General features: G+C 41.7%; 1 protein-coding gene across 5 annotated transcripts in view; it reads left to right on the plus strand.

The window, feature by feature from the left end:
* LOC124544656 (inhibitor of nuclear factor kappa-B kinase subunit alpha) overlaps nt 1-14751 on the plus strand; it is a 177210-nt gene that overhangs the window by 99849 nt on the left and 62610 nt on the right. For all 5 annotated transcript variants that reach the window (XM_047123274.1, XM_047123270.1, XM_047123273.1 and 2 more), the window contains 2 exons: nt 3434-3648; nt 9187-9323. In XM_047123274.1, coding sequence (XP_046979230.1) covers nt 3434-3648; nt 9187-9323 — 352 coding nt within the window. The remainder of the gene's footprint in view (nt 1-3433; nt 3649-9186; nt 9324-14751) is intronic.

A 14751-nucleotide genomic window follows, 5' to 3' on the forward strand; every position in this document is an offset into this window, starting at 1 on the left:
TGCATCTGTTTAAATGTGGCATGTTTTTTTCTTTATTTCTGCTACGGTGTTCTGACCCATTCTGTGTATCAAGCAGGATCAGCTACATCTGTTAATTTATTCAGTATAAATCTCTCAATTGCTGCCTATACTATATCTTTGAATTCAAGCCGCATCTGGTGTACACTTATATTGTTAATTTGAAAGGAGTGGAGATTGTCTCTCAGGAAGGCGTCAAGTGAATTTTTATCTGCTTTTTTGAATAGGTATATTTTTCATTTATTTTAGGAGGCTTTGGAGGTTACAATATTCAGTGTCGCTACGACAACCCTGTGTCAGTTTTGATGCTTGTTATTAACAAGGATTATTTGTTGCTTAGAGGTCAAGTGTGTTTTCACAACCATTTACTATTCGCGGGGGCTCATGAACTAACTGCTCGAAATAATTTTCAGAGAATGCGTTCAGCACAGTTTTGGACGATGTTTTATGTGTACCTCCGGAATTAAACATGTATTTTCGCCAACAAACATGTATTTTTGCCAACATGTTGAGAGTAAATTAAAGTCACTACCAACTACAATCGTATGAGTCGGGTATGTGTTTGAAATCAAACTCAGTTTTTCTTTGAACCTTTCAGTAATTGTATTACCTGAGTTGGGAGGTCGGTAAAAGGATCCAATTATTATTTTATTCTGGTTGCCAGCAATGATCTCTGTTCATACTAACTCACAGGAACTATCTGTTCAATTTTGCGACAAGATAAACTACTTCTAACAGCAACAAACATGCCACCGCCAACCGTGTTTAGCCTATTCTTTCGGAACACCATTAGGTTCTTCGCAAAAATTTGGATGAGCTTATCTCTGGCTTTAGCCAGCTTTCAGTGCCTATAACGATTTGATAATCAGGGCTTTCTATTAGCACTTGGAGCTCTGGTACTTTCCCAACACAGCTATAACAATTTATAACTGTTATATCGATAGCTCCTGTATCTACATTCCTTCTGTGTTTGGCCTGCACTCTTTGTGACTGAAGCCCTTTTTGTGTTTTCCCAAGACCCTCTAACCTAAAAAACCGCCCAGTCCACACCACACAGCCCCTGCTACCTGTGTAGCTGCCTCATGCATGTAGTGGACTGACCTATTCAGTGGAACACAAAACCCAACCACCCTATGGTGCAAGTCGAGGAATCTGCAGCCTACATGATCACAAAACCATCTCAGATTCAGACCCTCCACTTGGCTCTGTACCAGAGGTCTATAGTTGGTCCTGTCGACTATGCTGCAAATGGTCAGCTCTACTTTCATCTCGCAAGCAAGACTGGCAGCCTTTACCACTTCTGTTAGCCACTGCAAACCAGAGAGGAGCTTATCTGATCCAAAATGACACACGTCATTGCATATAACCTCTATTTTCCTGCTGTAATGCTCCTAAGTCTTTCTCAGCTGTAACGAAAGTAGTATCATGTCAGTTGAGTGTGTATTCACACACCATAAAATTGGACAAGTCATTTACATTTCTGTACATAAATTGAAGTTGCTTACTCATATCTGTATACAGAGACTAATCTCTAGAACTGCTGTAGAAATTTTGTTACAGTTTTGACTAATAGATAAACTGATGCACAAGTAAGCTTTATGTGTATAATTTATAAACATTTTTTACAAATTGTCTGAATTATAAAGAATTAAATTTACGTTGTGAAAATGATGCCATTGCTACCTTGCAAACAGCTGCCGTAACTTGAGAGAGCAACAGTCTGTCGAGAATGCAGCATGTGGGATCTTATTCATAATTGCTTTGGTGGTCTTGTGGAAGAGAATGTGGACGAGAACTTAAGGGTTGTGGTATCAAATCCAGGCTGAATCACTTTTTTTTTCACTCTGGCTTTTAACTGACCATTTACCACTGAATGATGGGGAAAGACACATTTCGAAATATGACCAATTCAGACAGCCAATTTCTGCTTCCCTCAGATTTGCCATCACAATCTACACATTCTTTGAATAATGAGCAGTAAGTTACTCAACTTTGAACTATCTTAAAAAATATAAGCTGTGATGTAAGACTTAAAACTTGAAATAATCAAATATTTTTAATCAATAGTTTTCTGAAGTCATTTGAGAACAATTGGTCAGCGGGGAAAAAAAAAAAGAAATACAAATCCAAAATATGTGTTTTTCTTTAAAAAATTTTCTGCTACAAGTAAAATGTTCTGTACACACACACACACACACACACACACACACACACACACACACACACACACACACACACACACAAAATTGCATACAATATTTACATTGGTTGTAAGCATATTACTTATGTAATAATGTGCTCCAATCATTGCCATGATGTGTTACTCTAAATGTCAGTTTATATGTAACACACAACATTCATGCCTCCAGAAAACTCTCATGCTGTGCGACATAAATCATCCCACTCCATGGCTATGGAGGAGCAACCTTAGTGATATATTTTCAGTAAGAGAAACAATCTAGGTTTGCTGACAGCAGAAGCTTTATTTGCACATTACATCTTTGTGAGGCATCTTCAGAATTTGTTTAGCAACTGCACATAACATGTTAATCATAAATAGCCAAAATTGTGGCATTCATGAAGGAATGCAGCAATGCTTAATATAGGGACAGACTTATAATCCGAAACAGATATATTGTGACACAAATTATAGTAGTCGTGAATACATAACAAGATATGCAGGTGCTACATAAGACTCTTATGGCTACTGAAAATTGTATGAAAGTGATGATACTCACTTAACATTTTTCTCTGAAATTTATTCATAACTCTGCACATTGGCCCACAATCTAAATACACTATGCCACACGACATCTGACTGGAGATACTTAATGCTACCTGTGCAAATTTGGGCTGGGTCGCTGTAATGTTATGAAGAGTAAAGGTCCGAACACAGAAACCTCCAGCACGCATTGCATGATACCCAAGATGTCTAATCTGATATTGGTGTACTGCAAAGTTTGTTTTCTATCAATCAGGCAGAACCTTATCATCTGAGCACCTAAAACCATAGCAGTAGAGTTTCTATAGAAAAATTCTATGGCTGACAGAGGCAAATGCCTTGTTGAGATCCACAAATACAAGCATAAGCATAACATTAACAAATAATCTCAGATCAAACGACAGTAGTATAAATTACTCACTATTTTCAGCAGTAAAAGGTGCTTTTACTGTTGAGAAGTTGGACATGAAGCCATATTGTGAGTCACTAAGAATATTATTTATTTATACAGACCGACTGTAAGACTGTTTTGGAGCCATATGAAATGATCCACAAAATTCGAGGGCATAGGTACAAGAGAGATTGAATGGACAAGACTTGTCACCTTTTTCGCACAGAGGATAAATTAGAAATTTAGAAGCTACGACACAAAACGCTTTCCTGGATTGTCACATTTTCTTAAAAATTCTACAGGATGGGACTCCAATGCTGCTGGTCTTCAGAAAGGGTGAGCTGACGTTACCACAGGTTGGACCAAGAATTCCATGGACAGTGCAACAGATGTTGCAGGAGCCACGCACCAAACTGGAATACGTGCATCTGCGTCGTGCATGGGCACATGCAAGTTTTTTCTTACGCCAAGAAGCAGACTTATATCGTACACTCGTTGCAGCATTTCAAACGAAGATGTGAGCATCGTACTGTTAACGTGTGTCGTGTGAGTGAGGGATCGATGCTGTTCATATCTTTCTGTGTATAAATGTGACAGAGCTGTCACTTCTGATTTTTGGTTGAGTTTTGCCAATGTGCAGTAGCGTACAAAAGTGTGCTTTTGTGGCGATATCTGTTAATAAAACATTCTCGTGTTTCAAGCCGCGTCAAGTGGTTAACTGCCCACGAGCTTTCGACAGAGATCTCCTCTGCCATCGTCAAGTAGATGACTGTCACGTGGTTGTAATTGCTGTGCTTATATAGCCGTGCCATTGCTCGTGAAGTCACTGCTGCTCGGGTCCACACCATATACGGTAATGTTTTGGCCGTGCAACCGCCAGGCCCACCTGAACACCCCAACACCGGATCCCACGCTGTACTCCGCTACAATCCACCGTCTCTGTTGAAGGTGGTGTCAGAAATTCTAATCTCTGTGGCCTTGTTTATCACGCTATCCCAGAAGCCATTAGTCCATTTAATAATAGACATCTCATTGAATGCTATTTGGTATCTGTTTTCCAGAGCATGTTCTGCTACAGCTGACTTTTCAGGATAGCGCAGACGGTAACATCTTTCATGTTCTGTGCAGAGCTGTTCCGTAGTGCGAACAGTCTGGCCGACATAGAACTGCCCACATCCACACGGTATCTTGTAAACTCCTGGTATTCTGAGGCCTACATCATTTTTCACAGATTTCATTAGTTGCTGGATCTTTGCTGGAGGCCTGGAGATTGTGTCTATTTTATGCCTCTTCAGGAGCCGACTACTCTTCCCTGTTGTCAAACCACAAAACGGTAAGAATGCAACCTGCTTGGGGCTTCCTCAGAGGACTTCTTCCTTTGAGGCTTGGATGACACTGCTTGTGAGATCTGTTTGTTGTTGTAACAGTTTTCCTTAAAAACTCTGCGTAAGTGGCTCAATTCTCTTGGCACGTTTTCAGCATATGAAACGGTTTCAGCTTGATGTACTAAGGTCCTCAGAACTGACTGTTTCTGTGCTGGGTTCAGATACCGATCTGTGTGAGTGTGCTTCCGGTAAACACTATAACCTAGAGACCCATTGGACTTACAGCGAACAAGCACGTCCACGAACGGCAGGAAACCCTCCTTCTCTACTTCCATTGTGAAGTTGATGTGGTTGTGGATGCTGTTGAGGTGCTCCAGAAACTCTTCTAACTTTTCTTGAACGTGTGGCCAAATGATGAAGGTATCATCAATGTAGCGATAACAACAGCTCGGCTTTGCAGAAGCCGTGTCCGAAGCGATGTCTTCAAAATTCTCCATAAAGAGATTGGCTACTACTGGAGCTAATGGACTTCCCATTGCCACACCTCAGTATGTTTAAAATATTCTCCATAATTTAAGAAATATGATGGCGTCAGAGTGTGCTTAAATAAATCCACGGTGGTGTCATCAAAGAGCTGGGACAGCAAGTCAATAGAGTCTGTGATTGGGACACATGTGAATAAAGAAACCACATCAAAGCTAACTATAATATCCCCTTCAGCAAGTTACAGACCTTTAATCCGACCGATGAAGTCCGCCGTATTCTTTATATGGTGTCCACTATGTCCAACGTGCATAGAGATGTTTAGCAAGTTTATAGGTCGGCGATCTGATGGTACTCACTATCGGCCTCAATGGTGTGTCCTTCTTATGCACCTTCGGCAGACCGTAGAACGTGGGCGGTCTTGGTGCCTTGGGGAGGAGGTTCTTAATAGTATTCTCTTCCAGCAATGACCGTTTGAGGAGATCTGAAGTCTTCTTCGCTATTCTGAATGTTGGGTCCTGAGGTAATTTTTGGTATGTGTCTTCCTCGAACATCCGTCTGATTATTGTGTCATAGTCGGCTTGTTCCATTAAGACGGCAGCATTGCCCATGTCAGCTGGTAGGATGACAGTGAGAGGATCATTCCAGAGAGCGCGGAGGCCATTGTAGAATAGCGAAGAAGACTTCAGATCTTCTCAAACGGTCATTGCTGGAAGAGAATACTATTAAGAACCTCCTCCCCAAGGCACCAAGACCGCCCACGTTCTACGGTCTGCCGAAGGTGCATAAGAAGGACACACCATTGAGGCCGATAGTGAGTACCATCAGATCGCCGACCTATAAACTTGCTAAACATCTCTATGCACGTTGGACATAGTGGACACCATATAAAGAATACGGCGGACTTCATCGGTCGGATTAAAGTTCTGTGACTTGCTGAAGGGGATATTATAGTTAGCTTTGATGTGATGTCTTTATTCACATGTGTCCCAATCACAGACTCTATTGACTTGCTGTCCCAGCTCTTTGATGACACCACCATGGATTTATTTAAGCACACTCTGACGCCATCATATTTCTTACATTATGGAGAATATTTTAAACAAACTGACGGCGTGGCAATGGGAAGTCCATTAGCTCCAGTAGTAGCCAATCTCTTTATGGAGAATTTCGAAGACATCGCCTTGGACGTGGCTCCTACAAAGCCGAGCTGTTTTCTATCACTATGTTGACGATAACTCCGTCATTTGGCCACATGGGCAAGAAAAATTAGAAGAGTTCCTGGAGCACCTCAACAGCATCCACGACCACATCAACTTCACAATGTAAGTAGAGAAGGAGGTTTTCCTGCCGTTCTTGGACAGTCTTGTCCTCTGTAAACGCAATGGGTCTCTAGGTCATGACGTTTTCTGCAAGCCCACCCGCACGGATTGGTATCTGCACCCCACCAGCTTCCATCACCCAGCACAGAAACAGTCAGTTCTGAGGACCCTAGTACATCGAGCTGAAACCCCTTTCAGACGTTGAAAACTTGCTGAGAGAATTGAGCCACTTATGCAAAGTATTTAAGAAAAACAGTTACAACAACAAACAGATCTCACAAGCAGTGTCATCGAAGCCTCAAAGGAAGAAGACCTCTGAAGAAGACACCAAGCAGGTTGCATTCTTACTGTTTTTTGTTTTGACAACAGGGCTCCTGAAAAGGCATAAAATAGACACAATCTTCAGGCCTCTGGCAAAGATCCAGCAACTAATGAAATCCTTGAAAGATAATGCTGGCCTCAGAACGCCAGGAATTTATAAGATATCATGTGGATGTGGACATTTCTGTGTTAGCCAGACTGTTTGCACTATTGAACAGTGCCGCATAGAACATGGAAGGTGATACGTCTGCTCTAGCCCAAAAAGTCAGCTGTAGCAGAACATGCTCTGGAAAACGGACACTGAATTGCATTCGATGAGACGTCTATTATTAAACGAACTAATGGCTTCTGGGATAGCGTGATAAACAAGGCCACAGATATTAGAAGGTAGATTGCAGCTGAGTGCAGAGGGGGGGGGGGGGGGGGGTCCGGTGTTGAGGAAGTTGAAGCGGGCCCGACGGTTGCGCGGCCAAAACATTACCATATATGGTGCGGGACCGAGCACCAGTGACGTCACGAGCGACGACACAGCTATATAAGCACGGCAGTGACAACCACACGACAGTCACCCACTTGACAATGGCAGAGGAGATCTCTGCCGAAAGCTCGTGGGCAGTAAACCACTAGACTCGGCTTGAAACCCGAGAATGTTTTATTAATGTGCAGTAGTGTTATAAATCTAGCTTTGTGGACAAATTTTGTGTATTGAGAAGATATGAATATAATTATGTATATAATACTAGAAATCTCAGCTTTTAGATGAGACTACTACTTTAGAGTGCGCGCACACACGCACACACACGCGCGCACACACACACACACGCACACACCCACACGCACACGCACACACGCACACACGCACACGCACACGCACACGCACACGCACACACGCACACATACACACACAAAACTGTCAGTGACATATTTGGCTGTTTAGAGAACATGGGTGTTTGCCACATTTCTCATATACTATATTTGTAGTGTGTCTTTCTTCAGTTTCCTACACTGCCCTTTGTGTAGGTGCTCACCATTACCCTTCGATGCAACTTCTTCCACACCAACAAAATTTCCTCACACCTTCTTGCCCTTCACCCCATCACTGAGCTGAAAAACTTGACAGTTTGAGAGCATATCTATAACACTATATGTTGACTGCAACTACATGAAACAAAATATTTGTGATCAAACAGTTTTAAAATTCTTTGGTATCACTGTTATGTTTGCACTTGTATCCAGTTGAGCAATGAGTGGGAACATCTGGATTTATATGATGCTTTGCGCAAGTTGAGTCAATTTTATTGCTATTAGTGTAATAAATGTCGATAACCAGAATTTGCTTGTCAAAGGGAAGAGAATTGAAAGTGCTTTATCTCTCCTTACGTTGGCAAATACATACCTGTTGGGGGAGGGGGGGGGGGGGGACGACAGCATTATTAAGATTGCTATTTTATTCAACAATTTTCTAAAATAGTATGGGCAGTCCAGTTTTCTGTTTTCCTCTCTTGTGCTTGAGCTTGCACCATTCCACTTTATTCATCTGCAAAAATAAGTTGTTAAGTAAATAGATGATAATTTAAAGCCTGCCCCCCCCCCCACCTCTCTCTCTCTCTCTCTCTCTCTCTCTCTCTCTCTCTCTCTCTCTCCTGTGTTAAGTGGGATCTTCACTAGTGAGTGAGGTGACTTCTTGTGGCATGATCTTTGGGAGTGGCTGTGGACTTCTCATACGCTCAACTACACTTCTCCACTAGGTAGCAGGGACTTTTTATTGCATCTTCTTCTTCAACATTAAAAAGTTTGAATTAACACAAAATAAAATATTTTAAACTGCACGAAGACAAAATGGCTGGGCAGTACTTTCCTTCTGGAATTGAAAGTTTGAGTACTGCTAAGAAAAACATGTGAAAGCACAAAACTGTCTTAATTTACAGAACTATTCCTTCCTTCCCTCAGGAGGAAAGAGGAATACAGTGGCGAAGTGGAGCTTCTTAACACACTATATATGTTAGGATGTTCCATTCAAACACCATTTAAAAACACAAAATACCAGACAGACTTGTGAACACTAATATGTAATAATAAGAAAATAAATAAAACCCACTGAAAGTGGAGACACTTCTGTGAATGGTGTATGGGTAGTAAAACAAGAAACATTGTGTTTGCTCAAGGGAGAACCATGCTTTTGTATTATATGCCAAACTAAAGTGATTTAATCGTGTATTCTATACTGACCCCATTAATTTTATGAATTATTTTTCAAAATTTTCTGACTTTGCAGTGAGTGGTTCAGCTATATTTTATCCTGTCCTCTTGTCATTTTTCTGATAAGACACAGGATTAACAGTAAACTAAATTTGAGGAAACACTCATTTCAGTCATTGTAACAGTTTTATGCAAATGTTGTTCATGCCCATCCTCTCTGTGTCCCTTGTATGGCCATGTTTGCCATTCACCATTCTGCCAGAACACTTCATGGTCACAGCTACCTGATAAGCCAGGTGTTGCCTACCCACAAAGAGCAATAATTACTTTGTGATTTCTCTCGTGTTATATTGTCAGTTAAGAAAATTTCAGTGCACCTCAATTGCATTTTTTTTCCTTCTGCAGGAAACATGTTGAAGAACTGGGGAATATACTCACAGAAAACTTGAAAGATGCAGTGACAAGCTTACAGAGGGTTGAAGCACAAATGGACATTGTTCATAGTAGCCTCAAGCTGGATGAAGAGAAGGCTGCAGGCAGAGGTGAGAGATAGTGAAATATTATTTTACAGGCATCAGATTGTACAACACTGATATTGTTTTCTATTATATGTATCTTGTGCAAATGCTGAGATAAATGTTTTATTTAACATTGTTATCTGCAAGAGTCAGAACTTTGTACATTCTGTGCTACTAACTAGCAAGAATCAACACTTTTAATATGTGCTGCACATTTTTTAAATACATGTCACACATTTTCTGATTGCAGTTGCCCCATTTGTTGAGATATAATTAGTTTTGTAGGAAATAGGTGTTTAAAAGAGTATTACATATCCTTGGAGGAGATAGTACTGCTCAAAATTAGAAAAACCTCGTATAAACTTATATTCAGAAATAAATACTTCAGATGTGGGCACTTTTGTCCTGTGATAGTGACCTGTCTGTTGATACTGTAGGAGCCGCCCAATGTAGTTACTATTTATTTTTCATTCTACCTCTCATAAAATCAAGAACTCATACAAAAATATTTAGCAGCTCTCTGATTTGGGCACATGCATGGGACATACTATCCTGTAATGTATGTACATTGCAGATGGGTGTGGAGTACATCAGCACCTTTAAATGTCTCCATAGCCAGAAACCTAAGAGATTAAGGTCAGGTGATTGTTACTGGACCTTCTTGACCAGTTGATTGCTCATTAAAAATTATGTTAGCATTGGTCCTGTGAGATTTAGAAAAGGGGTAGTGCCCTACCCATTTCCTTTCGGTAAGGGCAATTTTCTCCAGTAATGCACATAATTTGTCAAGTAGAAATTGGTGACAAAACAGCACCTGTTAATTTGCCCATTAGTACATGAGTCTGTCATCCACAATTTCTGGCCAAACATTGATGCTGAAGTGAATTTGGTGCCTCGATTGCACAGTTGCTCAATATTTTGTAATGACTTGCTGAACATTTTTTTGAATGGATGTCATTTGGCATATGTGATGTGTCTGTTGATTAAAGCTGTTGCCTAAATCATACTGGAATACCATGTCTGCCATTTTCCACATGAAATAATAGGACTCGATTCCACTGTGTTCAATGTTCACACTGCAGTAGAGTATCGATTATCAAATGAACTGGAGAACTTTGATGTCCAGAAAACCAATTTATTCGGATAGTCAACTGTGTATTTTTATTAACCAATTAACCAATAATTACATAAATTTATAATAACATGAATATCTTTTGTTATTACAAAGGCTAGTACATTAGGAATGTGTGAAGTTCACTCTAATAAGCAAAAATATGTAATACATATGCATTTTGCATATACAGTACATATATATAGAATTCATGCTTGCAAAAACCCTTAATTCTGGTCTGTCCAAGCAAGCCTACTGGCTTACGAGCAGATGAGCCACACACTTTTTTTTTGGGACAGATATCTGATACTGGTCACTTCCTCTTTCAGCTTCAAATCATTGCAAGGAAGTTTCTGAGCATGTAAATGTTTCACCTGCAGCCAATATTATTTCCACCTTCATTTTCTGGATCATTAGTTACTGAGTTGCTGGTGGCATCAGCTTTTTCAGTGACAAAGTTTATGATTACATTTTCCTGCTTGATTTGGTGCCCTGGATCTGCAGCATTGACACTCATCCAGTCTTTGAATGTCTTCTTCGTCACATTCGTGCACTTGTGTTCTTTGAGCATATTGATCATTCTGGACATATCGTTCTGTTCATGCATTTCAACTGGATTTCGAGAACTTTCTTCCATACCAAAATTTTATTCCACACATTTTTCAAATTCTCTTCCTTTACACACTCCTGTGGTGCTCCAGTCATGTAGAAAGCATCTTTCAAATCAATATTTTTTATGATTTCTTAACAGACTTCCTTCTCCTTCCTCTTCTCCTTCTAAAAATAAATTACATAAACAATTCTTTTTTGTAATACCTTTTGAAAGTCTCAATAATAATTTGATCCATGGGCTGTATTAAGGAGATTACGTTAGGTGGAGGAAACACCACTTTTATGAGGTCTTCATTTTTGTTTAAGATGTCACATGATGGATGAGTTGGTGTGTTGTGAAGGATTATTAATCTCTTATCCCTTTTGCAATTTTTTAGGTGACAAGCCTTTACAGAAAATACAAAAACTTCCATAAACCCTTCCATGAAAATTGTACTATGCGTACAGATTCTCGTTTGCGATGTGTAAGCAGTATTTGGAACAATGCAGTTTCTTACTTTTTCCAATGACGAGCACAGACGGTTGGTGGCTACCAGTGGTATTGTGACAGCCTAAATCAGTAATATGGTCTTCGCTTCTTTTAGGACCAGATGCTGCTAATTCATGACATGAAGCAAGTTTTTTTCTTGGCAAAGTTTTCCAGTTGAATCCAGTTTCAATGGCATTGTAAACACTTCAGAGAGCATAATCTTCTTCCCGCAATACACCCCTTAGTTTGGTTTTGAAAGAATGCTGTGAGTAGACTTAAAGTGTTTTAACGAACCTGTGCTTGCTTTAAAGTGATTGGCTGACAAAAGTGCATCTCAGTCTCGATTTCAATGCTTTACAAACTAGTGTGCTGTGTTTGGTGGAATGCGTATGTATACTTTCATAATACTAAAATATAATGCAGACATGTTATTGCACGTCAAAACCCGTAATTTTTTGGCTGGGCTTCATTTCCTGAAGTGCCGGGAAGGTCTACACCATTGTATAAAATCTTTGCCATTCAAAGGATTGGCAAGTTTTACAGTTCCGAGGGAAGGTATACTGTCACATAACATGGAAAAAGTATGTTTTCACATGGGAATATGTGTACATTCAACCAGGAAAGTGTGTATTTTCACCCAAGAAATCCAGGAGATTTGGGAACTTTTTTTTCCCTTATCCGTATCTACACCCTAACAAAGCTTCAATATAAAATTTGTGATGCTTGTCCTTTTTTTTTTAGATCCATAATTGTCAGCTTACCAACCTTTTACTCATTAGATATATTGCTTGCAGATTCATCTTCCACTAACCTGTTATTAATCTTATGTTTATCTTTCATATAAACGATAACATATTTGCATTTAGGGGTTTTTACATTGCAAGTTTACTTTGTGTGATCAAAGTGACTTAAGGATACAGGGTACTTATAAATGGCGGAAAAATCAAAAAAAAATTTATGACTTTATTAAATTCTATAGTCTTTCCTGACTATATTTATATATTCATTATAGGGTTTCAAATGAAAAATGATCTATATATACCAAATTTTAAAGTTACAGTCATGTATGCCACCACACCCCCCTTTATTTCTGTCACAGAAACCAGTATTATTTCGAAAATTAATGAGTTCAATGTTTATGGTGATAACTTGGTAACAAAACTGGAGTGTTGTGGACATGTGCAAAAGAGGATGGGTGCTAGATTGAGGAAGCTACGAAGAGAAACGAAAGGAAAGTTGCTATCACCCCATGAGGGTTCGGGGGTTAGAATAGGCCCGCGGTATTCCTGCCTGTCGTAAGAGGCGACTAAAAGGAGTCTCAAACGTTGTGGCCTTATGTGATGGTCCCCTGTCGGGTTTGACCTCCATATCTCAAAATTATTCCGAAGAGCAAGCCGATTGGGGAAGGGCGCCTTACTTGGTGCATTGTGTCCATCTTGCGTTGAGATCTTTCACTAGCTTATTTGTCATTGCATTGCAGTCCTGCCTGCTCTCCATCTCTTGGGCATGGATACGTTCCTGCGTGCACTTTCCGCCATTCAATGTGCAGTGCCACTTTCTGCACTGACGGTGACCATGGACTACATGTCACCTAAAATCCAGCACGGTAGCCGGTCCGTTGTGGTGGGGCCGCCATGTACCCTGTTGGTTGTAGCCCCCTGACAACACAGGGATCGCTCTACTGATGCCTGCGCCGTTAACTCCCCATGTATACCAAGGAGTAGATGCCCATCTCCCTGGGGCATCGGGACTCCCGGCAGTGGCCATCCTGTCAGGGGGAGGCCCTTGGTCGGAGTAGATGGCATCAGGGTGGATGACACGCAATGAAGCGTGGCACATCATCTCTTGCTGGTGGCCAGCATTCGAGAGCTCATTTTAAAGCTAATGTGTATGACCCCAAATCGTTCCCCTCCCTGGCTACACCATGGGAGGAACGAAAGGCTATGAATGACAGTGAAACTTATTCGCCCCGGTAATTCGTCTGTAGCAGAGCTGATGATGGTGAATCCTTTGTATCTGTGAAGCCTCAGTTCTTTGTAGAACATTTAGAGGACAAGTTCGGGGAGGTGGAGGGCTTGTCCAAAATGCGGTCCAGTTCAGTCTTGGTAAAAACAGCATCCCCTGCGCAGTCACGGGCCTTGCTCGCTTGTAAGCAGCTGGGGATGTTTCAGTTAATATCACGCCCCATAAAAGCTTAAATATGGTCCAGGGCATTACTTTCCATAGGGATCTCCTTTTACAGTCTGATGACGAGCTGCATGCTTACCTAGAGCGGCGAGGTGTCCATTTTGTCCGGCGTGTCCACCGGGGTCCGAGGGATCATCAAGTTGCCACCGGTGCCTTCATCTTGGCCTTCGAGGCTGAAACATTACCTGAGAAGGTCAAGGTGACGATCTACCGTTGTGATGTAAAGCCATATATCCCTCCCCCGATGCAGTGCTTCAAGTGTTGGAAGTTCGGCCATATGTCTTCACGCTGTGCTTCCAGCCTTGTATGTCGCGATTGCGGTCGACCATCCCATCCTGATACTCCCTGTGCCCCGCCTCCCATCTGTGTCAACTGCAGAGAGCACCATCCCCCTTACTCACCGGACTGTCCGATTCTGCAGAAGGAAAGGAAAATAATGGAAATCAAGACCTTGGACCGACTGACCTACACGGAGGCTAAACGGAAATTTGACCGGCTTCATCCTGTGTGCATGACGACGTCTTATGCCGCCACAGTCACTCCTGCTACAGTTACATCAGCTGAAACCCATCCAGTCAGTTCTCAGAGTCGAAGGACCACACCTGCCCCCTTGATGGTGGGGGCACTTCACTCCCTGTTGCTCCTGCTCCGTATACTTCAGGAGCAACACCGCCCCAACCATCGGGGACATCTGTAACCCCTTCCCAGCCAGAGAAGCGTCAGACTTCTTCGGCTCCTCTCACCAGGAAGGGGCCCCTTGGGGACCTCCCTTCACAAGTTCTGACCAGCAGAAATGCGGATACCTGCAAGTGGCTGAAACACCCACCGGTCGCTGGTCGTAGGGCCTCACGGTCGTCGTCCGTCCCCGAGACTGACCCAGGGAAGCCCTCCCAGCCTGAACCATCAAAGGCACAGCGAGAGAAACAGAAGATGAAAAAGATTCATAAGAATCATGACAGTGCGGTGGCACCTGTCTCACCACTTTCAACAAGCTCCGCGTCTGAGTATGAGGTCGAGATTCTGGCGTCTGCTCAAGACCTGGATCTCACCAGACCCTCGGACGCAATGGATGT

This window comes from Schistocerca americana, chromosome 8 (genome assembly GCF_021461395.2).
Source record: "Schistocerca americana isolate TAMUIC-IGC-003095 chromosome 8, iqSchAmer2.1, whole genome shotgun sequence".
NCBI lineage: Eukaryota > Metazoa > Arthropoda > Insecta > Orthoptera > Acrididae > Schistocerca > Schistocerca americana.